The sequence below is a fragment of the Morus notabilis genome, unplaced genomic scaffold (assembly GCF_000414095.1).
Source record: "Morus notabilis unplaced genomic scaffold, ASM41409v2 Scaffold449, whole genome shotgun sequence".
In the NCBI taxonomy this organism is placed as follows: domain Eukaryota; kingdom Viridiplantae; phylum Streptophyta; class Magnoliopsida; order Rosales; family Moraceae; genus Morus; species Morus notabilis.
This window is the reverse complement of record NW_010357144.1, coordinates 145,878-170,311: the sequence shown is the minus strand read 5'-3', so window position 1 is coordinate 170,311 and position 24,434 is coordinate 145,878. Positions and strand designations below refer to the sequence as shown.

The 24,434-nt window shown below is 36.5% G+C and overlaps 3 protein-coding genes across 3 annotated transcripts; 2 read left to right on the top strand and 1 right to left on the bottom strand.

Moving 5' to 3' along the window:
• The first annotated feature begins 2,175 nt into the window (after positions 1-2,175).
• LOC21396634 (cyclin-K) lies at positions 2,176-3,860 on the top strand. The gene is made up of 2 exons (XM_024166874.1): positions 2,176-3,075; positions 3,159-3,860. Exons 1-2 carry the CDS (start codon positions 2,176-2,178, stop codon positions 3,858-3,860), a joined length of 1,602 nt encoding a protein of 533 aa, XP_024022642.1.
• Positions 3,861-6,336: 2,476 nt separating this feature from the next.
• LOC21396633 (threonine synthase, chloroplastic) lies at positions 6,337-8,200 on the bottom strand. The gene has a single exon (XM_010089397.2). It carries the CDS (start codon positions 8,121-8,123, stop codon positions 6,564-6,566), a length of 1,560 nt encoding a protein of 519 aa, XP_010087699.1. The 5' UTR covers positions 8,124-8,200; the 3' UTR covers positions 6,337-6,563.
• A 3,426-nt stretch (positions 8,201-11,626) lies between these two features.
• LOC21396632 (myosin-17) lies at positions 11,627-22,919 on the top strand. Its single transcript, XM_024166737.1, has 39 exons — positions 11,627-12,194; positions 12,886-13,014; positions 13,181-13,324; positions 13,424-13,569; positions 13,661-13,817; positions 13,936-13,994; positions 14,112-14,271; positions 14,374-14,523; positions 14,605-14,741; positions 14,824-14,970; positions 15,096-15,197; positions 15,331-15,388; positions 15,479-15,580; positions 15,757-15,794; positions 15,975-16,101; positions 16,194-16,364; positions 16,458-16,589; positions 16,718-16,827; positions 16,900-16,960; positions 17,048-17,225; positions 17,628-17,833; positions 18,001-18,120; positions 18,233-18,331; positions 18,531-18,752; positions 18,988-19,127; positions 19,380-19,497; positions 19,583-19,633; positions 19,725-19,799; positions 19,890-20,060; positions 20,259-20,411; positions 20,512-20,715; positions 20,893-21,030; positions 21,122-21,192; positions 21,281-21,380; positions 21,535-21,591; positions 21,684-21,740; positions 21,817-21,897; positions 22,371-22,453; positions 22,548-22,919. Exons 1-39 carry the CDS (start codon positions 12,192-12,194, stop codon positions 22,672-22,674), a joined length of 4,584 nt encoding a protein of 1,527 aa, XP_024022505.1. The 5' UTR covers positions 11,627-12,191; the 3' UTR covers positions 22,675-22,919.
• The last annotated feature ends 1,515 nt before the right edge of the window (positions 22,920-24,434 follow it).

Sequence of the window (24,434 nt, the reverse complement as noted above, 5' to 3'; positions counted from 1 at the left end):
AAGTTTTAAATTGCAGAAACAACCATAACAATTGTATATGAAGTTTCTTGCTTTTCCAATGTTCTGGTGATATGATACCATTGATTTTCAAACCCACTTCATGTGTCAAATGTTGGACGTTTTAAACAGAAACAAATTATAAAAACATGGATCACCACTTGAATAAGGCTAAGAATCCGCATTTCGGCATGTTCTTTTGTAATGTAACTTGAGTGTAATTTTTGAGTTGAATTTGAGTTATAACTTTAGTTGAAGTTGTAACTTGAATAAAGTTGAGTAAAGTTAAATAAAGTTAAAATTTAAAAGAACGTGAACTTAAATAAAGTTGTAACTTAAGTTTAAATATTTTATTGCAAAAGAACAACCCAATAAACTCTGATTAATCTTGGTGGAATAAGCTCGTATATATACTTCCAAAAACTCACTAAAAAAAAGATTCTTACTGCTATTCTAGTGATGTATAAATGTTGATCAACGGCTTTCATGAAATGGGCTGAATTAAGTACTCACAACTCACGTGAACTTGAAATCCCAGACTGGCAAAACAAATTGTTGCACTGACACTAACTTTGAAGGAACTACAAAGGTGTCGTGTCCTAAATTCTCTCCTTAATTTGTGAAATGTATTAGATGACCTAAAAGCATGATGTTGCCATTTTTAGCTACTTATCTGTCATCTTTATACAAGACATTTTTTTATTTTTTTATTTTTTTATTTTGTCTTTTTTTCTCTTTTGCTTGAGAGAGAGAGAGAGAAAAAAAAAAAAAAGAGTTTGTCAAGGTTGACAAAGTGTGAACAATAAGACCTGCTAGCTGTAGTTCACTCGATTATGAAATCTACTAGTGAATATACAGTTGAGATTTTTCTCTTCTAAGTTGTAAGACAGACAACGTTCTCTCTCTCTGTCTCTTTTTTTTCCCCTCAATATAAACAAAGTTTTTTGTTTTTTTTTGTCGAACACTAATGTTTGCAGCCAAAGCATTATACACTGTATTCCAATATAAACAAAGGTAGCTTTTGGGGGGAAAGAAGAGAACTAGGAGATGATAAAGACACAACAGATTGGAATGACGCGTTTTGTATAATATTAATCAGGATATACCAAACTTCTGTACTTGTCCTTGTATATTATACTATTTTTACGCCTTAAAGACTCTGTTTATTTCATCAATTCGAGTTTTATTATAGTAAAAAAATTTTAGAAACAGTCATATTTAACTTTTTTATTACAGTAAAAAGTTCTCACATAAAATCACATCTCAACTCGAATCAACGAACTAAACGAGCCAGCGACTCAAAATTATCTAGAAAATTATTTCATTTTGTTATGTTCATTTTTTCCCTTATAATTTATTAAATCATGAGGGTTTAGTTAAATTTTATGGCTCTGCGCGGAACGTTTGACCATGACCTTTTTTTTTTTTTGTTTTTTGTGTGTGTGATCCCAATCTATAGCAAAATGACGCATGATTGTTTTAGCTACCTAGTTTATTTGGATATAACAACAAACAAATAATTGGAGATCGATTTAAAAACATATTTATTGAAAATAATAATTGCTTAAATGAAACGTGTGTTTGAACTTTGATTGAAAAAGACGTGCCTCATTCATCAGAGAACGTTCAATTTTTAATACCATATCTGAATTGAAACCTAAATGCAGCCACTTTGTTATTGCAATCAAACTCGGTTGATCAACTACTTAATTCAAACGCTTAAAGTTGAAGAAAATGAAAAATGTGCACATGGTTTACAACAATTATTCAACGTACAATTTGGCTGTCATTCTAGCCATGACAGGCAAAAATGTGGCATGTGACGCGCATACTCTGTCTTTTTCCTTATTCAATGGGGAAAGAGATGAACTACTGTTGACCCCACATCATGAGAATAATCATTTTTTTTTTTCACTACACAAAGCACTTTTCCTACGTTCACATTTTTTATTACAACATGCTTCCTCATTATAAGCAAAGTATATATTAAAAAAAAAATTAAACCAAACCAAAACCATCGTAGCGTAGCAAAGCGAAGCAGCGTACGAACACACGAAACCTAAGAAAGCAAAAGAGCAACAAAACCCAAAAGTGTCGCCAAAAAGCTTTGATTGATTTCTCTTTTTCATTTCCCCTCCCTCAATTTTCAAAAAAGCAAGAAAAGAAAAACGACAAACAATGGAAGGAGATCAAGAGAACTCTCTTACACCCTTTTGGCCACAGTCCTCAGACTCTATCCGGCGAGCCGACCATCGCCGGCGACGGCTGAGCCGCTCCTCCTCCCTCCTCTTCAACTCCGGCGCTGTTCTCATAGCTTTGATCGTCACAGCTCTCGCATTCATTTTCGTTATAATCCCGTCATTTCTTTCCTTCACTTCTCAAATATTCAGACCCCATTCGGTCAAGAAGAGCTGGGACTCTCTTAATCTCGTTCTGGTTCTCTTCGCCATTGTTTGCGGGTTTCTCAGCAGAAACAGCACCGAGAACACGAGTTCTAATCATGACGATCAAAGGGTCTCAAATGAGGGTGGTCAAAAGTCAAACCCATCAACTCCGCATCAATGGTATGAGTATTCAGATCGGACGCAATCGGATTCGTTTAATTCTAGAATTTACAGAAGGATGAGAAGCAGCAGTTCGTACCCGGATCTACGGCAGGAATCTTCGTGGGTGAGCAGGGACGAACAATGGCGGTTCTACGATGATACGCACGTGGCGAATTACCGCCCGTCTGATTCCGATCAACATCATCATCAACTCCAGTACCGTCGCCGGCCATGGAATGAACCTGAAGAGGAAATTCAATTGCAAACAAAGAACATAGAAGTTGACACTTTTGAAGTCCGTGCGAAAGAAGATTCTCAACCTTCTGCTCCGCTGCCACCGCCGTCACCTCCACTACCTCCGCCTCCGTCGCCGCCAAAGGAGGAGGAGGAGATTAGGCGTAAACCGAAGCGGAAGGAAGAGAGTAGAGATCAAAGCCCTGAAAGCAACGATTTTTATAAGGTCAACTATTACAAGCCACCACCTGCACGGCCTCCTCCTCCTCCGCCGCCGCCGCCGCCGCCCCCGGTGCCGGTGTATGAAGAAACAGAGAAAAAGAGTAGTGGCAAAAGTCAAGAGAAAAGGAGAGGGAACGCCACTAAGGAATTCCTAAGAAGGAGAAGCAGAGACAAAAGAGCGTCGAACTCTCCGATTCCTTCCTCGCGTCCATTGATCCTCCTTATTTGCCTTCGTATCCACCTCCGCCGCCGCCGCTGCCACCTCCGCCGTCCGTCTTCCACACTCTGTTTTCCTCTAAGAAAGGAAAAACCAAAAAAGTTCACTCATTTTCGCAATCTCCTTCATCGCCTCCACCGCCGCCGCCTCCGCCTCCATCCGTTCGCGTTTCGAAGAGCAAAGCTCAGAGCAGGCCGATTCCGGTGACTCAGAAACCTTCATTGCCGGTCCACACGAGCAATGTCGACAGCGTCGAAGAGAACACGAAGATCGGAAGTGAGTCGCCGTTGATTCCAATACCGCCACCGCCGCCTCCGCCGCCGTTTAGGTTTCAGGAATGGAGGTTCGTGAGGCACGGCGATTTCGTGAGAATCAAGAGCGACAACAGCTCGCGAAGCGGCTCGCCGGAGTTGGACGGCTGTGAGGATTCGCCGGTCGGAGGAGCGAGTCCGTTGGCAGTGACGGAGGGAGGAATGTCGCCGGCGAGGATGTTCTGTCCGAGCCCCGACGTCGACACGAAGGCCGATAACTTCATCGCCAGGTTCAGAGCTGGTCTCATCTTGGAGAAGGAGAATTCCATCAAAGAGAGGGACAGAGGGAAGTCCAGGTTGGGCCTGGAAGCAAACTTGGGCCGCGAACAGTAGACGGGCTGAGCTCAAAGTTGAAGGCAGTACGTTTATCTTTAAAATTCTCAAAAAAAAAAAAGCCCGTTTGCACATTTTGAGATAGAGTTGTTGATTGGAGTTTGTGCTGACATACATACGCAGGAAGTTCGTTGTAGATACTTTCACAAGAGTTGTTTTTTTTTTTTTTTTTTTTCCTTATTTTATTTTATAAATGTGATAGGGATATATATTTACTTTACTTTTTTTTCTTTTTTCTTTTTTTAAAATGTGGTTGGGATACCAAATCATTTTTCATTGTTTATACTTTGATTTTTTGGGGAACTGGAGAATGTGCTATGTGGTTTTGCATTGGGAGTTTGGACTTTTTGATAAGTCTGATTTGGGAGGGTCTGTATTAAGCATGGGATATATTGTTACATGTTTTTAGTAGAAGATGGAAGAATCGGTATTCTTTGTATTTCAATTTTTTGTATTTAGCTGTTTTTATGCAAATTTCTTGTGGATGTGTATTTATAATTGAAAGAAAGACAAGATCCATGAATTGGTTTGGTTTATTGTCTTGATTTGACCTGTCTAGTTTTGCTTAACGCAATAAAACCAGGTTGTGACCTCTTCGTGGGCTGCTTAGTTGACGTTGTTTACATTTAATGCTCATAGGACAGATCATAACGTGTTTTGCATGTAGTTTGTTTGATACATAATTGAAAGAATGTCGGATAAGCAAAATATATATTCCAAGATGCAATAATATTTCCTTTGATTAAAAGATATTCGTTTGACTTGCTCTTTAAGAAATTGTCCTTTGCTTGTTGCTCTGCGCTTTGGTTAATAAAAAATGCTTCAGCCTCATCAACAAAGTTCAAGAAATTGAGACACTATCAGACAATAGATGCCTAGGCTTTTGCCCTGATTGAGTAATTTATGTTACGGGTCACAGGGAGTTTGGTCAAATAAATAATAAAATTGCCAACTTCTCGAGATGATTTTCGTTTTGGAATTAGGAAATGCCTCAGACCAATGATATATTGCAATTTCGTCGGGCCTTTTTTTTATTTTAATAATTACTGTTGATGGTGGGTTTCAGTCAACAAAGAATTAATTCTCCAAGAATGCTCGTAATAATCTCTCACGTATTAATTAAGCATTAATGATGCTAAATAAAACAAAGGAGACAAAAGTTTATAGTGGTTCGGCTACATTTTTTTGTCTAATCTACTTGTGTATGCCCTAATATGTTGTAGATTATAAGCTTTCTGTAGTAGTTTTGAAGTGAGCGTAAAAAAGAAGAAGAAGCTTAATCAATTCCCATTGCTCTATTTATAGGCCTTGTACATATAAGAAACCCCATGCATTTTCCGAGGAGATCATCCTCTATCCCTTAATTTGGGGATTTGGCAGCTGCATTTCTATGATTACTACTTTCCGGTCAGGCTAACTACTCTTACCCAATACCTGATTTCCTGACTTCAACAGTGGCGGTAGTTGATACAGTGCATCTTTTCCTGAACTGACAGCGGATTTGACCAGGCTGCTGTCGCGCCGTTGTGGCCCTCGCCACCTGGGCGGGGCTCTCGACGCGCGTTAGCATAGGCGAATTCTCGACGTCTAGAGGGCACCCTCGCTGTTTCCCTCGACATCAGTGACCGATCATTAACGGAGAGGCCTCGGCGCTTGTCACTTAAAGGAACGGTCGATCCCTCGACCGTGGTGTAACAATTACTAAAGCAAGAATACCATCTCTGCAAAGGTAACCAACTAACCATTTTGGACCTTTTGGTTTTAAAGTGAACAACAGTCGACCAGTATACCCATGACATGTCAGGGAAAAAAAAAAAAAAAGAGTAGGCCAATTAGCTCTTTGTTTCTCTCTCTGTCTTCCCTTTTTTTATTTATTTGAATTTGGGGTCAAAAATTTGAATTCTTCACCTTATAGTGGAGTCAAATGTAAAATTAGCACTAGATTATATCTGCAGCCACCTCTCTCTTTAAAACTGGGAGCTTTGATTTATTGGTAAGAACTAGAATAAAATGGAGCTTTGTTCCTAGACGCTGCAATGTTCTAGTAGCTCATGAGTTGGGACGTCGGCATTGGTGAATAAAGTTGGTAAAGCTCTCTTGAATGGTCAGCAGTGCCTGCAGATTCTTGGTCTATGTTTGAGGTCTGGCTTTAGGTTAGGTTTTCTTTTCCTTCAGGTTTGTTGTTTTCCTTTGTTTTTGGGATGTTGTTTCTCTGGTTCATGTTTTAACGGATATGACCAAGAGTATGGTTGCCCAGCATTGGAACTTATCAAACAAAAATCCTTTTCTCCGTTGTTACCAACTCATAATTCAAAATCCATTTATGACCAAAAGGACAAACCTGCACGCCTTTTTTAAAACGTATTGGAAATCAGAAAAACAACTTAAAAACTTTAATGAAAGAAAAAAGACGAGAAAAAAAAAAGTCATAAACTTTCAGCATGCAGATAGCAAGTTTACAAGTAGAAGCACAAAGTTCGTCTAAAAAAATTTTCCAGTCGAATTGAAATAATAGATTCTTTCTTAAAAAAGGGAATTGCTGCCTATAAATAAAGGTGCATTTCTCAACTGAATTCTAGATACCACAAACTAACCAACCAGTTCCTCTCCTACACACTGACAACAAAAATAACAATGCCCAATTAAAATCACAACAAGATAACATGACCATAAACCAAATAAATGGCCACAAGAGAGCCTAACCTAATGAGCCTTGCTCAACAAATACTTCTTCAAAACATCCATGACAGACCCAAAATCCGCCTTAACACTCACAGGCGGGTTGGCAAACCGGCAAGCCATGTCCTTGATCTCCTTGGAGTGATAATCGATTTTCGACTGCGTAAATTTCAGCCCGTGAGCCGTGCTCACCACCACAGTCCTATCAGTCGGCTTAATCACCCCACTGTTCCTCAGCTTAAGAAGAGCCGTCAATGCAACCCCAGTGTGAGGGCATATGAACATGCCAGTGGAGTCCGCCTGCCCCGTGGCATCCATCAACTCCTCCTCCGTCGCCTCCTCCACAATCCCGTTCGAGTTCTTGAGCGCGTAAACCGCCCGGTCTATTGAAACCGGGTCGCCTATTTGAATGGCGGAGGCAAACGTGGTGTTGGCCTTGACGGGCTTGAACTCTTTCCACCCTGAGTTGTAATGCAAGTACAAAGGATTGGCATTGGCAGCTTGAGCACAAACAAGTCTCGGAATTCGATCAACTAGTCCTAATTCCTTACACATGTGGAAACCTTTATAGAAAGCATAGATGTTTCCGAGGTTTCCTCCTGGGACTATAACCCAATCAGGCACTTGCCAATCAAACTGTTGAAGAATTTCAATGGCTGCTGTTTTCTGCCCTTCAAGCCTCAAACTGTTTAGCGAATTCGCGAGATAAATCGGCAGCTCGGCCGTCACTTCTCTGATCAATTGCATACACCCGTCGAAATCGGTATCAATGCTGAGCACAAAGGCGCCATTGGCGATGGGCTGGACCAATTGGGCGATGGAAATCCGATTTGCGGGAAGGAACACGATGGAAGGGATCCCGGCCGCGGCGCAATAGGCCGATAAGGCGGCGGAGGTGTCTCCGGTGGAAGCACAGCCGACGCCGACAACAGGGCGGTTCATTCTTCGGAGACGATTCACTTGGCTGACGAGAACGGTCATCCCCAAATCCTTGAAACTCCCGGTATGGCTATTCCCGCAGTGCTTGACCCATAGATCGTTCATGCCGAGAAACTGTTTGCCGAAACGCTCGGCCCAGAAGAGGTTCGAGTTCCCCTCGAAGGCGCTGACGATGTCGTCGCTGTCGATCTCCGGCAACACCCACTCCTTCTTGCTCCAGACGCCGGATCCGTAGGGCCACGTGGTCTTGCCCACGCGCGAGTCAAAGAGGTCGCGCCAGTACGCGCCATCGTAGTTCTTGAGGGCGTCGAGGTCGTGTTGGACGTCGAGGAGGCCGCCGGATTGGGAGCGGTATACGATCTCGTCGAGGGAGTAGGACTCGGCGTCGGGTTCGGAGGGGTCGGAGCCGAAAGGGACGTACTTGGCGGAGAAGTGGTGGGAGTGGGTGGTGTTGTGGCGGCGGGCCTCATCGCGGATGTTCTCGTCGGCGGGACGGCGCGGTTTTGAGGAGGAAAGTGGTGGTGGTGGTGGTGAGTTGGGTTGGGAATGGGCTCCGATGGTGGAGAAACGGGAATGAGGTTTGGTGGGGGATTGGGGTTTGAGGGAGAGCCGGTGGGGTTGGAAGATGGAGGAGGAGGCCGCCATTGGAGAGAGAGAGAGAGAGAGAGAGAGTGAGTGTGTGTGATTGGGGAGATCTGGGACTCGGAGGTTCGATTGGTACAAGGGAGGTTTAAGGAGACGTGTAAGGGGGGGCTTCATGGTTTTTATGTAAAAGAAAAGGAATTGGATTATTTTCATAAATAGCCCTCAATTATGTACTATGTTCAAAATGCCTCTCAATTTTTTAAAAGAGGTCAAAATGCCTCTTGATACATAAAAAACAGTCAAAACACCCCTTCTAATTCCATTTATACTCTTAACAGTATTAAAAGAGGTCACAATACCCCTTGATACATAAAAAACAGTCATAACACCCGTTCTAATTCCGTTTATACTCTTAATAGAGTTATTGATGTGGCAATGTTTTTAAGGATTAATTAAAGTCATTAACAAATGATTTACTGGCAACATGAATAAAAAATTAATTAATTCCATTACTCTAATTATATATATAAATAATTAAATATTAAAAATAACAATAAAAAAGAATTATTTTCATTAAAAATATTACTCTATCTCCTTTCCTCTTCTCTCTCTTCCTCTTCTCTATCGCAAATTACCTTCAATTTATGTTTCAAACCAAATAATCCAAACATCATCGTCACGATTAAATCACCAAATTCAATTTTTTTTAGGAAAACTAAATTCAGATTCAATCTTACTAAGACATATTTGTATACATAGCGATTTAGTCTCAACCCTCCAAAACTCTAACCTTATAATCCCTGAGGGGATGTTTGTTTCATGTATTTGTCCCTAGTTTTGAATTATGGTTCATAGTTCTCTATAGTGTTTTTCTCTCATAAAAAATTTAAATTTTAAAAATCAGAATCATGAATTATGATTCTGAATCTATGGACCAAACTTTACCTAAATCTTCAAACCCAAATCTCCATTGAAGCACCCTGTGTAAGCTCGACAAAAATGAAGGCAAATAAGAGGGATTCATGATCTGGGTTGGCGCAAAGAGGAAGTGCAAGTTAGGGCTACAGAGAGGTCCGGTTTCGCGTGTGGATAAGGGCAATCCAGCTTAGGTTGCATGGCGGTCGTGGTGGCAGGGGCTGAGTCGTACAAGAGTGGGGTCGAAAGGCCTTGGAGGGGCGGCGACCGACAGGGTTGATTTTACAGAGTTGAGTTTTTTTTTTTTTTTTTGTTCTTTTAAATTTGGTTTTTCCCTAACAAAATTATGTTTTTATTTTAAAAGTTTTGAATGAGATGGATTTGGATATGTTACTTTTATTGTTTTGAAATGATTGAGTTTTGATATGATTTTGGCAGCCATTATATGCACTTTGAGAGGTAGGAGAAGAAGACTTTTTTTTTTTGGAAAAATAATTAGATGATTTATTATTTTTTTTAATATTTAATCATATTTTTATAGATTCAATCAGAATTTACTACCCTTAGTAAACCTTAATAACATGCTACGTCAGTGAATTTATTAAAATTGTAAGCGAAAGTGGATGAAGAGGACATTTTAAACTGTTTTCATATGTCAGTTTTGACCTGTTTTAAAAAATTAAGAGACATTTTAAAAAGGATACCTAATTGGAGGTATTTAGGACATGTTGGAGTGGAAATTCTCTCTCTCCTTCTCTCTCACCCTGTACAGTTGAAGTACTTAGGCCCAACCCAACGACACTATGAAGAGTGACCCAAATCGCAAGCAGAGCCGTGAGCCCATGGACACTTTTTTATTTTATTTTAAAGGAAATATATTCCCTTCTCTTTCTTTATTCTGCGTACTTTTTTTCATCTTAAAATTATGTTATTTTTATTTTATTGTTTTTGTGTCTTTTTTTAATCTTTAAATTATGCTATTTTTTATTTGATTTAGAAAGAGAAAAATAGGAGTATGAATAGGGAATAAATATGAATGCGTGTTTTCAAAAGAGAATAAATATGAATGCTTTGATTGGGAAAAAAAAAATGAATGCTTTATTATTACCAAAAGAATCAAAATCCATAGAGAAGAATTCCTCCTACTCTATCAAGACCTCGTTCTTTTTCACAACACGAATCACAATTCAAATAACAATTTATTTTTTTAGTGTAAGACACACACCAATTGCCATGCATTTTTTTCTTTATAAATTGATATATTTACAAAAAAAAAAGAATTTCACTTGATTAGTATTTCTTCAATAAAAATTTAAATTCAACATTTTATATTATAGTATTTTTTCCTCACATACACAACTCAAATTCTTAACTTGAGTTGTGAAATAAATATAGCCTCGACGTTTCACAGCATCAATGTTAATTTCAGATCTTATATTCTTTTCTTCATTTTTTTCTTCACGATACATATTTTAGTGTATGTTTGGTATATGAGTTCTCTTGTAAAAAAATTTAAAATTTCAAAAATCATAATCGAAAATCATAGTCTAAACATTAATTTGAACCCATATACTAAGGCATCGTTGAGTTTGCGGATTCGATTTTTCAATTCGAGTTGAGATGTAATTTTATATAAGAATTTTTTACTGTAGTAAAAAAAGTTAGATGTGACGTTTTGTGAGAACTTTTAACTATAGCAAAACTATAATTGAAAACTCGAATTGGTGAAATGAACGGGAGCCTAAATAGGCCCTTAATTTGTGCATTTGATTGCATCACTCTTAAAAACAACACATATTTGAGTTTTCAATTCAAATTAAGATGTTACATTTTTTTAAAACTTTTAACTATAATATAAAAATTTAGATGTAAAATTTTCTAAAAATTTTTAACTCAAACTTAAAATTAAAAACTTAAATCGTAAAATAAAAGAGTCCCTTCTTTAATCGGTGAAAGACAAGTTGGCCTCGTTCATTTCACCGATTTGAGTTTTCAGTTTTAGGTTTCTACAAAAAAAAATTCTCAGAAAATGTCACATCTAACTTTTTCTTCTATAATAAAAAATTCTTAAAAATTATCACATCTCAACTCAAATTCGCGAAGTGAACGAGACCGGTAGACAAATCAATCCTAAAAGGTCCAACATCCATGTCAAACGTTAAAGATTGACAGAAAGCTTTTGACTCGAAGATCCTGAAGTGTGTCTAATGTTGGGCGAGACTCATGGCAAAGACACGCTAATGATGTCATTCAATCTGGCTTTGTTCCTTTTCTGCCCCTCCTTAAAATATAATATTTCAAAATCTTGCCAAGATGGACGGATAAACCTGTTCCGCCGTGTAAAGCTTGCGACATTTCTTTTGTCTTACAAAACAACATCTGTCACGTCAATAATTTACAGACACACCATTATATAGCCTTTTCATCATCGCCAAGAAACACACAATTTTTAATGGAGTTTATAGATAATATTTACAGTCAATAAAGTTTATGATCTCCTTTTTATTGTTATTTATTATTTTATTATTTCTAATATAATTATATAATTCCTTCGAGCAAGGGTACTTCTGTAATTTTAGCGGATGGGGTAATTCTGTAATTGGAGAGGAAAGGTTGTTTGCTTTTTTAAAGTTTCAATTTTCAATGGCGTCCGTTTTTGAGTTTCAGGAAAAAAAAAAAAAAGTTGTGGGCGTTATTAGCACCGTGCAAGAGACCTCCATTGTCATCGTCCCCACCAAACTGTCTTTCCCCAGCTGACGAGACGACACCCTGAGCTTTTCTAGAGAGAGAAGCTGGAAACTTTGAGGTGAGAGAGAGAGAGAGAGAAACAAAAAAACTCAAAAGCTTGAGGGACAAGGACAAAAATCTTAAAGAGATAGGGGTTGGTATAGATATAATTATAAAAGATCGAGACTTTTTAGTTACAAGAGAGATATGATCGAGACTTTTTAGTTACGAGAGAGAGAGAGAGAGAGAGATTATGGTGGGGGCAATGTTTGAAGAGAAAAAGAAGTGTTGGGGAATATTCTATGGATGATAAGACATAAATGGCATTGGTTGAAGGGAAGTTTTGAGCCATTTTGTTAGATTCTTATTTGATATAATTTGGGAGTTTGGAGATTCTGTTATTGGGCCTGTTTCTTTCGACTCTGGTGGTTGTTGTTGTTGTTTCGGTGAGCAGATTTTTTCTTTTGGATGAGTTGAAGGACATCGATGGTAATTATTCAAAGCTTAATTTTAGTTTCTTCACCTTTCATTTTTTTTTTTCATTTTCCCGTTTGATGAAGACTTTTGGAGAAAGGTGTAAATTTTGGTTGTTAAATTTCCTTTTTGGAGTTTTGAGGAACTGGGTCTCTTATTTTTTTGTTGTATATTGGGAAACTATACATGCAATGAGGCGTTTTAAATTAGTTATTTATTTATTTTATTTTTTCAAAAGAAAAAAGGTAAAAAAGAAATCCCAACTATTGATCTACTATTATATATTTATTTATTATATTTTCTTTGGACTTGATGTATTGTTGGTGATAGTGGCATTAATGTTACTCGTCAAACTTTGTAGCAGTCAATGGGCTTCCCAACTATTGACTTTCCCAACTGATCATTTCTAACAGATAATGTGTTCAAAAGTTAACACTTTAAGAAGCTATTTTGGTACAGTAGTTTAATAGTCTAAAAACAATTTTTTGACAATAAATTAGGAAGTCACACTTGCTCAGAAATTTGTTTTACTGGTATTTGCAAGGCAATTGTGGGACCTCTATCATGATGCAAAATTATTTTGCTTATTTAATATTCAAAAGAAAAAAAAAAAGAAAAGAAAAAATGTTCTAAACCTTTCCTTGATCAATTTTTTTTAAAATACTAAAATTGTTCATCCTGATTTTGATATTGGTTGATTTTTCAGGCAGCACCTGGTAACATAGTTGTAGGTTCTCATGTATGGGTTGAAAATCCTAATGTGGCATGGATCGATGGAGAAGTCACGCGGGTCAATGGCCCCGAGATTCATGTTCATACCAGAGATGGAAACACAGTAAGCATTTCTCAATCGTCAACATGAAAGCTAAATATATTCTCACATGTTTGTCTCTTCATGTAGCATATTGTAGAATACTACATATAGATTTGCATTGTTTTGACGTGATTACCCATGTTAGTTTCTTAAATTCATTTTGATTCGCAAAACAAACTTTGCGCAGGTTGCCACGGACACATCAAAGGTGTTCCCGAAGGATACCGAAGCTCCTCCCGGGGGCGTAGATGATATGACAAAGCTTTCATATTTGCATGAGCCTGGAGTTCTGGAGAATCTGGCAACTAGATATGAACTTAATGAAATCTATGTGAGTCAAATTGCTTTCAAATTTTCATTTAAGACACAATTAAGTTATAGAGATATGAAACCCTGTTGGATGGCTAATTTTGGTTCATTGCCTTTTTAGACTTACACAGGAAATATCTTGATAGCGGTTAATCCGTTTCAACGGTTGCCTCATCTCTACGACATTCACATGATGGAACAATATAAAGGAGCGCCTTTTGGGGAGCTAAGTCCTCACGTTTTTGCTGTTGGAGATGCTGCATACAGGTAAGATATGTATGCATATTCCACACATTGTGGAAACTCTTACTTTATCTTCAGTTATCTTGTTACTGATGAGCTTGTCATATGAAAATAGGGCCATGATCAATGAAGGGAAAAATAATTCAATTCTGGTGAGTGGGGAGAGTGGTGCTGGTAAAACTGAGACAACGAAGATGCTCATGAGATATCTCGCATTCTTGGGAGGCCATTCGGGAGTGGAAGGAAGAACAGTTGAACAACAAGTTCTGGAGGTAATATAAACTTGTCCTAGGTTAGATGGCGCATTTTAATCTGCTTGCCCTTCATATTGTGAAAAATCAGTAATCTGACTAAAAGTCTATGCTGTTTTTTGGTGGTCTAATCTTATAGTCCAACCCTGTTCTTGAAGCATTTGGCAATGCCAAAACAGTTAGAAATAACAACTCAAGGTATGTGTTAGTTTAGACTGTTGTTTCACATATTGAAGTCTGTCTTAATATATTGTAGTTAAAGATTCTTATGCAACGCATCTTTTTTCGTGTTATCATGGCCTTACTACTATATAGCCGATTTGGTAAATTCGTTGAAATCCAATTTGATGAGAAAGGAAGAATATCTGGGGCTGCCATTAGAACTTATCTGCTTGAAAGGTCTCGGGTGTGCCAAATATCTGATCCAGAGAGAAACTACCATTGCTTTTACCTTCTTTGTGCTGCACCACAAGAGGTATCCTTAAAGCTGCAAATTGCACATTATCAGTGAATAATTGCACATATATAGAAGGCTTTTAACTGCAGTTTTTTTTTTTTTTTTTTTTAATAAATACAGGATATCGAAAGATATAAGCTGGGAAGCCCAAGATTGTTCCATTATTTAAATCAATCAAACTGTTATGAGCTGGATGGAGTAAATGATAGCCACGAGTATCTTGCAACTAGAAGGGCTATGGACATAATTGGAATCAGTGAGGAAGAACAGGTACATCTTGTAATTTGAAGGTCTTGCATTTCATTTTTTTTTTTGGTTTAGTCAGATTACGATCACTTGTGATTCTTCCAGGAGTCGATATTCAGGATTGTGGCTGCAATTCTTCACCTCGGTAATATTGATTTTTCCAAAGGGGAGGAAATAGATTCCTCGGTCATTAAGGATGATGAATCTAGATTCCATCTTAATATGACTGCTGAACTTCTTGGGTACATTCTTTTTTTCTTAATTTATCTATTTCTATATATGTTCTACTTATTACTTCATGTATTAATTAAAATCATCATATAGATGTGATGCCCAGAGCTTGGAAGAGGCACTCATTAAACGTGTGATGGTCACACCAGAAGAAGTTATTACAAAAACTCTCGACCCTCTGAATGCTACTGCTAGCAGGGATGCATTAGCTAAGACGATATATTCTCGGTTATTTGACTGGTGAGGAGCTCATTGAATCAACTATTAACTCTTGCTTTCCTTTTCCATGGACAATTTTTATTTTTTATTTATGTTTTGAGTTTTACTATGTAGAATTTTAACATGTTTTATTGTATTGTTCACAGGCTTGTGGATAAAATTAACATTTCAATTGGACAGGACCCAAACTCGAAGTCGACAATTGGAGTTCTCGACATCTATGGTTTTGAAAGTTTTAAGTGCAATAGGTATGACATTGAACTAAGTAATTGGAGAGACAGAAAACGTCCCAATAATAACCATGGTTTTGTCATTTTAATACGAGTTATTGTTTCATAAAACCATTGGTTCTATGCCTTCAATTTTTTCCCCATGAAACAGCTTTGAGCAGTTCTGCATCAACTTCACAAATGAAAAACTACAACAACACTTCAATCAGGTTAGCCTTTTCTGCTCGAGTGTGATGAAGTCATCTCCATTACAGCATATTATGCGTTAGGGGTTAATTTATTTGTTTTTATGATTGCAGCATGTGTTTAAGATGGAACAAGAGGAGTATACCAAAGAAGAGATAGACTGGAGCTATATTGAGTTTGTAGATAACCAAGATGTGCTGGATCTAATTGAAAAGGTTTTTAGCTTTTGCTTTGTACAATCATTCAAATGTATGATTTTGATGTTTCCCTTTTCTGGGCTTCGGGAAACTTTTCTGGTGGCAGTTGGAATAATGCAAATTAGATATTGGCATATATATTAGAGTTGTCAACCTTTTATCATGTAATGATAAAGTGACCTAATCTTGTACAGAAACCTGGTGGAATTATTGCTCTATTAGATGAAGCCTGGTATGCTGCTGTCTTTTGATGATTTGTTAATTTCAAATAACACTCTTCATAGTAGATACAAAAATTATTATTATTATTATTATTATTATTATTTTTTTATTATTTTTTAATTTTTTAATTTTTTAAGTTTATTAGTTTTTCGCTTCATTCCACTACTCACTTGCACATTGTTGGTTGCAGCATGTTTCCCAGGTCAACTCATGAAACTTTTGCACAAAAGTTGTATCAGATATTCAAAGATGATAAACGTTTTATCAAACCAAAGCTTTCTCGGATTGATTTTACCATAGCACACTATGCTGGGGAGGTAAATTCTCCTTGTTTGGTGATTACAGGCTTTTTGAATTGAAATGGTCAGCTATTCTGTTTGGTATCTAAGATTTTATCTGCTTTGTAAAGGTAACTTACCAAGCCAATCAGTTTCTGGACAAGAACAAAGATTACATTATTGCTGAGCATCAAGATTTGTTAACAGCCTCGAAATGCTCATTTGTTTGTGGCCTCTTTACCCCACTTCCAGAAGAAGCATTGAAGTCGTCCAAATTTTCTTCAATTGGATCCCGCTTTAAGGTTTCAATGTTCATAAGCTATTTTAGTTTCTCTTGAATTGAAACTTTTGGATTATTCTTCAGCTCTAACTAATCTGCTTCCATGAATTCACAGCTACAACTTCAGTCTTTGATGGAGACTTTAAGTGTAACAGAACCTCACTACATTAGATGTGTAAAGCCAAATAATGTCCTGAAACCTGCTATATTCGAGAACATCAATATCATTCATCAATTACGTTGTGGGGTAAGTATATTCCATCTCTTGATTGTTATTTGTAAGTCAGATTTTGTTGGAAATGTAGATATTGTTGGTTCATTAACTGCTTTCCTTTCTTTTCCTTGTATAATTTTAGTTTTCAATTTCTTTTTTAGGGTGTTCTTGAGGCAATTAGGATTAGCTGCGCTGGCTATCCTACCAGACGCACATTTTACGATTTTCAAAATCGTTTTGGTGTTCTGGCACCAGAAGTTTTAGAAGCAAAGTAAGTTCAATTTTTGCATTACATGTTTTCTCTGGTTGATATAACTTATAACCATTTTCCATCTTTTCACAGTTATGATGATAAAGTTGCATGCAAAATGATACTTGATAAAAGGGGATTGAAGGGATATCAGGTTACTTTCTTGTGTCCTTGTGGGAACTATGGATTAGTTTTCTTTATGTCCTCTTTACCATTAACTATATGTGGTACATAATAACAGATAGGCAAGTCCAAAGTTTTCCTGAGGGCAGGACAGATGGTTGAGTTGGATGCTAGAAGGACAGAAGTTCTTGGAAATGCTGCAAGAACAATTCAGCGACAAATCCGAACATTCATTGCTCGTAAAGAGTTCATCTCATTGCGTAAAGCTGCTATTCAGTTCCAATCTCATTGGCGAGGTATGCCTTTCAGATTCCTTTGCTTTTAGTTAGTTAAAGGACTTCAACCACCTTTTCCTGTTGGGGAATAACTGTACAAGTTGACTAAGAACTGGCGAAATTTGTAACCTACACCGTAGGCTTAGGAAAGGATTGGAGACACTTACATGATAATACTTTAACTGATACCAGTTTTTTGATCAAAGTGTGTCACGAGAGGTGAGAACATTGTGATCAAATATATACCAGTAAGATGAAAAGATTGTCCTTGATAACCTGCTGACTGGAAAATTAATTTAAATAGTGAATAAAAGTATGTCTAAAAGTGCAGTCCTAAGAATCATGAGTTGTTCCAAGAATGATCAGCTCGAGTTAATTTATCTTCCTATGCTGGATTCCGTTTCGTTTCCTCCCTTTTTTCAGGAAAAATGGCCCGCGAACTGTATGAACAGTTGAGACAGGAAGCTGCAGCCTTGAAGATCCAGGCAAATGTCAAGCGACATATTGCTATGAAATCCTACTTAACACTATGTTCATCTGCAATCACATTGCAGGCAGGCTTAAGGGCAATGGACGCGCGGAAGCAGTTCAGTTTCCGGAAGCAAACTAAAGCTGCCATTAGTATTCAGGTATCATCGGCGCTCAATGGCATAATCATATACTTCTTGTTTTTTTTTCCCCTTTTCAACAAAAAATAAAAATTCGACATGCGTTTTGCCTTGTCTTAAATTCATTTGCAGTTTTGTGAATAACTCCAGAGTTATTTTGTTCATCTATTGTTACGGCTGTTCTGCAGGCAAATTGGCGTTTCCATCAAGCTTACTCTTATTATAAGAGTCTACAAAAGGCTGCAGTCGTTTCTCAGTGTGGATGGAGATGCAGAGTTGCTAGAAGAGAGCTTAGAAAACTCAAAATGGCATGTTCTGTTAGATATTTTTTTCCCTGCTTTTGGCTTACTGTAAACCAGTTTTTTGGGGTTGCGTAGGAGAAACTAGGCAAATGATTGTGTTTTCTTTAAATTTATTTAGGCTGCAAGGGAATCGGGGGCCCTTAAAGCAGCAAAGGACAAACTGGAAAAGCGCGTGGAGGAGCTTTCATGTCAGTTACAATCGGAAAAACGATTAAGGGTAGTAATTTCTTTCTCTTGTTTTTTCCCCATATGTCAACATTTATGTGTTTGTATGTGTTTATAGTATCAAATTTATATTTCTTAGAAAATTAAGCATTGAATTGTGTGTGTATATTTGTAATATATATGAATATAATAACTGCTTATGGCACATAATAAGTCTGACTTAGTATTATAGCTCTTGCTTTCTGAAACAGACTGATTTTGAGGAGGCAAAATCTCAAGAAATTGCAAAACTGGAGGATATCTTGCGTGCAATGCAATTACAAGTAGAAAAAGAAAACTCCATAGTTATTAAAGAACGAGAGGCGGCTAGAAAAGCTATTGAAGAAGCACCTCCTATCGTCAAGGAGACCCAAGTTATGGTACAAGATACGGTAAAGGTTGATTCCTTGACAGCTGAAGTTGGGAGGTTGAAGGTAGAGTCATGATCTTGGAGGGGATAATTACTTATTAAAAATTAGTGGACATTCTATTTGATTTTTATTTTGGTCATGTCAAGCATATGATACATGCTTTTAAAATCCCGCCTTTCTGGAATAAAAAAGATTTTTTAGCCCATATGACGTATCACAATTTATGACATAGAAGTGAGGATAAATTTTGATTCCAATGAGTTATAAATGATTGATTTTATTTTTCCTATTTGTATAGGCTTTGCTAGAGTCAAAAACACAAAAAACTAAGGAGCCAAATGAGGTTTCTGTTGTGGAGCGGGCCAAGAATGAAGAATTGACCAGGAAGCTTGAAGCTGCAGAGAAAAAAGTGGATCAGCTCCAAGATTCAGTGCAGAGGTTTGAAAGAGAACATGATGAATACTTTTGCGAAGAGAATTTTAAGTGATATTCTTTTTCTTCAATAATATAGGACGTATAATCATAAATAAGATATGCGCTGGAGGCAATAAAATGTAAATAGACGTAAAAACATGTGTAGACATTAAACACGCATATGTAAGAAGCTTCTCAAGATGTAGAATCTAGAATACAGGAAAAGAAGATGCAATACATTTAATTTTTCATTTCCTTTTCGCACCTGCAATTCAGGCTTGAAGAGAAGGTATCCAATTTAGAATCAGAGAATCATGTTCTCAGGTCACAAGCTCAAGCCATCTCACCAAATGGAAAAATTTTATCTGCAAGATCGAAGTCAACGATTATTCAGGTGACGATATGAAACTCGTATTTTAGTTAATGGAAATGTTGTCGACTTCGTAAAATAACTAAAAATGTTTTTCAACAAACTACAGAGAACTCCAGAGAACGGGGTTGTGCATAATGGAGGCATGATGAAAGCCCTTGTAAGATGAAACTTGTGGTTTGGCATATGTAGAACTTGAGTACTTGAGGTAGAATCATGTGATATATTAATTCATCTGTTGCTTGACTTAGGATCACATCACAAGTAATCCTCAGGAGTCTGAAGCTGAAGAAAGGCCCCAGAGATCTCTAAATGAGAAGCAGCAGGTTAACAATTATAACAAAGTTTATGGGACAAATTATAAGAGGTCGATGTTCATTTTCTTCACATTGAAACATTGTTTTATGTGGGTGTAGGAGAATCAGGACCTTCTCTTAAAGTGCATATCTCAAGATCTAGGTTTCTCTAGGGGCATGCCTGTTGCGGCTTGTCTGATATACAAATGCCTTCTGCAGTGGAGGTCATTTGAGGTTGAAAGAACCGGTATTTTTGATCATATCATTCAGACTATAGGTGTAGCAATAGAGGTAATCTCCTGTTCATGGTCTTTATGGATTATGGTTTATAGTTTAAAATAGGGTCACAAGTAAGCTAATTGATACTTAGTCTGGAAAAAAACTAACATTTGTTAAATTTTTAACTGGAACAACAAGAAATTCTAACCGAACTGTGTTTGGTTTCTAATGTCATGTCATGTCACTAAAATGTGTTTCACTGAACTGAAGGCCCAGGATAACAGTGATGTGTTAGCTTATTGGTTGTCCAATTCATCCACGCTGCTTTTGTTACTTCAACGTACACTAAAAGCAACTGGACCAGCTAGCTTAACTCCGCAGCGTCGAACGGCATCAACATCTCTATTTGGGAGGATGTCTCAAGTAAGATTTTCTTCTGTTTTTAAGTTTTGGAAAATGTCTCTAGTTCAAGCTGTTTCAAACTTCTGTTGCTGCTTGTTTTCAATTGTTACCGAAATTTTAGGGGCTTCGAGCATCTCCACAAAGTGCTGGTTTCTCGTTCCTCAGTGGTCGGCTACGTGGGTCGGATGAATTACGACAGGTTGAAGCCAAATATCCAGCTTTGCTTTTCAAACAGCAACTTACAGCCTTCCTTGAGAAGATATATGGAAAGCTGCGAGATAACTTGAAGAGAGAGGTCGCCTCAGTGCTCGGGTTATGCATCCAGGTAAATTACAATTCAACAAACACCTTTTCATGCACATTATTCTTCTCTCTACAAAATATTTCTACATTTTTCTCAATAACTCGTGTGGCATATTTTTGGTGATTTTTCCTAGGGTCCAAAAATTACTACTTCATATGATTTTTTTTGTTTTGTTTTTGGTTCTCCCCAAATCTAAAGACACCTAGGACATCGCGGATTGGTGTTGCGAAGGGACGCTCACAAGCTGATTCTACCGCACAACGACCTTTGACTGCTCACTGGCCGAGCATTGTGACAACCTTAGAGAACTACTTGAAGACCATGAGAGCCAACTGTGTAAGTGGAACTCTAAAATACGTGTACTAAAAATGGTTGTTTTTCATACTATGTACAGAACATAACCTTCTTCAATATCATGGTCCTCCAGGTACCACCATTTCTGATTCGCAAGATGTTTACTCAGATATTTTCGTTTGTCAATGTTCAGTTGTTTAACAGGTGAAAAGAACCAAAAAGTCTTGTATCTACTTGCTTCAGTAACTACTTTAACCTGATCAGTCTTGATTTGATGATTAATTAATTGCAGTCTTCTTTTGAGACGTGAATGTTGCTCATTCAGTAATGGGGAGTATGTCAAGACAGGCTTGGCTGAGTTGGAACAGTGGTCTCATGATGCCACCGAGGAGGTTCCATTTTCTTATTTTATTTTTTATATATTGATTTACCTTATCATAAATATACTAAAGATAGTTCATTGATTTACTAACAGTAAACCATCAATTTGCTATAAAACTCATAGAAATCAAGTAAATTGTCGTTTAACATCTGGTTTGCATTCAGTTCACAGGCTCTGCTTGGGAGGAGCTGAGGCATATCAGACAAGCTGTTGGCTTCCTGGTTTGATCATTTATCTGTTCTCACATCCTTCACATACCCATTTACTTTTCCTAGGTGCTTATTATTTAGCGTTTACTCCCATGCCATTTCAGGTCATACATCAGAAGCCCAAAAAGTCATTAAAAGAAATAACAAACGATCTTTGCCCGGTGAGTAAATTTTTTTTTTCTTTGTTCTGTTTCTCTCTAGGACTTAAGCTCATTTCTTCTGTGCTGCTTCTTTCAGGCGCTGAGCATACAGCAGTTATACAGAATCTGTACAATGTACTGGGATGACAAATACGGTACACAAAGCGTATCTTCGGATGTAAGTCGAAAGTGTTCCTAATCATTTGAGTGGGTTGTCAATTGTCAGTCTTCTATTACCCTCCCATTGATGACCTTTTCAAAATTGCGTTGGTAACAAAACACCTTGTTTAGATTTGTTTTCAATGTGTTTAATCCGTCAACTTTCTTGTCTCAAATTAGTACTTTAGCCATCTTGCTTCAATATTTGGAAAATTTGATGATTATTCATTTTGGATACTTTTTCTCTGAAAAAAAATATCCACAAATTTTTTTTTTATTAATATCAATGTCAATGAATTATTTAGATAAATTGAATAGTTACTGAAATCGACGGAAATCCAAATTAAATAATTTACTGGTTTTTGAAAAGGATTTTAAAATTTTGGTCATATATGCACATTCCCTTCACAATATGTCACATAAGTAGGTGCAAGTCTTTCATTGATTGATTTCTCAGAAAAATCTCATCTTCTTAGTATTCACTCGCCACAGGTCATTTCGGGTATGAGAATTTTGATGACTGAGGAATCAAAGAATGCTATCAGCAGCTCTTTCTTATTGGATGATGACTCAAGGTAATTGATTTATGATCATTGCATATTTCTGCTACCACTTGTATCTTCATCTGGCTGTATGTCAACATTATCCATCAACAAAATTTTTTTGTAGTGTTCCGTTTTCCGTGGACCACATTTCAAAGTCAATGGACCAAATCGAAGTGACCGATGTTGATCCTCCACCTTTGATCCGCGAAAACTCGGGTTTCGCATTTCTATTACAACATTCGAATGATTGAAATGTCTTTGACGGCTCTTTCCTCACCCTCCTTGGCACTAAACCTGTGGATAGATGTCTTCATATTGAAGTTAGCCGCATTTTATTGGCTAATGATGTCTGCTGTTGTGTCAAAATGTACGCGCATTGAAATGTAAATATGCTTCTTTATGACTTTGTTTACTTCTTTTATTTCTTTCCTTTTTATGATTTAGTTTATGTTTATAGACTGGTATAGTAGTATTGTATTATGCGTACACCTTTGTATATTGATGTCTACATAATTCATTATGTTCAACTTTGTATATAATGGTGGATTGAAGAATGTACTTTAAAATTAATGGGGACTACAAAATGCAATCAAAATAGACCTTTAAGGTACATTGAAGATGAAGAGTGGCGCATGAAAAAAATTATTTATGCACCAAAAACTGCAAAGAAGTGTTGATAAGATGATATGCGTGTTTGGAACTTGTTTTAAAATGATTTTATTTTTTATATGAAAATAGAAATGAACACGTTTTCAATCTCAAATAGAAATCATTTTCGAAATGCATTTGGTAGTTTTATCAAGAGATTATTTTCAGTATAAAAAAACTCATTAATCTCTTTCTCTATGCTCGAGAGAGGAGAAAGTGAAAACACAAAATGAAAATCGACTAAAAGTCGTTTTTCATTTCTTTCTCATTTTACACTAATTTAAAAAATTATTTTTATTTTTATTTTTTATCTTTAATTGTGCCAAACATTATTTTAGAATCGTTTTTATTTTTTATTTTTTGAAAAATGTAAAAAATAAAAATAAAAACAATTCAAAACACGACAATTGTTTCTCTAATCGTAAAAAGGGTTATTATATACAATCTTATATTGATATTGTTGTTCCTCCTGTTCATTCTAGCATCGTACTTTTAAAATAAACGTCTTTTTTTTTTTGAGAAAAATTAAAATAAACATTGCTAAAACTCAATTATTAATAGTTTCCAAAGTTTTTCAAATATCCATTTTTTTTTGAAACCTAAAAAAATATTATCTTAATACGTGCTTTATTGAATTCTATGAAAATATGCTTTATTATTTCAATAATAACAAAATAAATATCTGCTTTTGATTTCTAGAAATATCATCCGAATTTTACAGAATGATTTTCTACATAATTTTTTTAATAATTTAATTAATGGATTCTAATTAATTATTTAGGAAATGTTTATTTTATGTATTTATTTCTGATTTTAAATTATAATTTATGATTTTTTATAATATTTTTTTCTTATAAAAAATACACATAAAATAAAAATAATTTTAAATTATGATTCTGAATACATGAGATTTAGTAATATATTCAAAGAGTATTGAAAATATAAATATAAAATTATATTCAAATATAGAATTCTTCTAAAATAGAAAATAAACATACGACAAAAATCCAAACGACATACGACAAAAATATTGACATACGACATAATAAGACATAAACATGGCGGTGAGTAAAACACATAAACCCTAAACCCTGCACCCAAAACCTCCCGATTGCAAAACCATAATTTCCACCCGAGCTTTGCGTCGGAGTTGAAGTGCATCAATTTTGTTTCAGAATTCTGGAGTATTTGTTTTTTCATAGAATTTCACTCAAGGCTGTTTTGTCCTTGCAATTTTGATTTTTCTGGACTGATTTACCGGTCGAAAAACGTTCGATTAAGGCGAATTGGTTCTGGGTTGTGAATTTTTGTTTGCTAAGATTATATATGACATATTGCGTCTTATATTTATACAGTTTTTTAG

What these genes read in the sequence shown, in the direction of transcription:
- LOC21396634 (XM_024166874.1), top strand. Translation starts at nt 2,176, where the DNA reads ATGGAAGGAGATCAAGAGAACTCTCTTACACCCTTTTGGCCACAGTCC. An exon ending in CGCCGCCGCCCCCGGTGCCG is followed by an intron (nt 3,076 to 3,158) that starts GTGTATGAAGAA and finishes ATTCCTAAGAAG; the next exon opens with GAGAAGCAGAGACAAAAGAG.
- LOC21396633 (XM_010089397.2), bottom strand. Translation starts at nt 8,123, where the DNA reads ATGGCGGCCTCCTCCTCCATCTTCCAACCCCACCGGCTCTCCCTCAAA.
- LOC21396632 (XM_024166737.1), top strand. An exon ending in GAAAGTTTTAAGTGCAATAG is followed by an intron (nt 15,198 to 15,330) that starts GTATGACATTGA and finishes CCCATGAAACAG; the next exon opens with CTTTGAGCAGTTCTGCATCA. An exon ending in TATTTGGGAGGATGTCTCAA is followed by an intron (nt 20,412 to 20,511) that starts GTAAGATTTTCT and finishes CCGAAATTTTAG; the next exon opens with GGGCTTCGAGCATCTCCACA.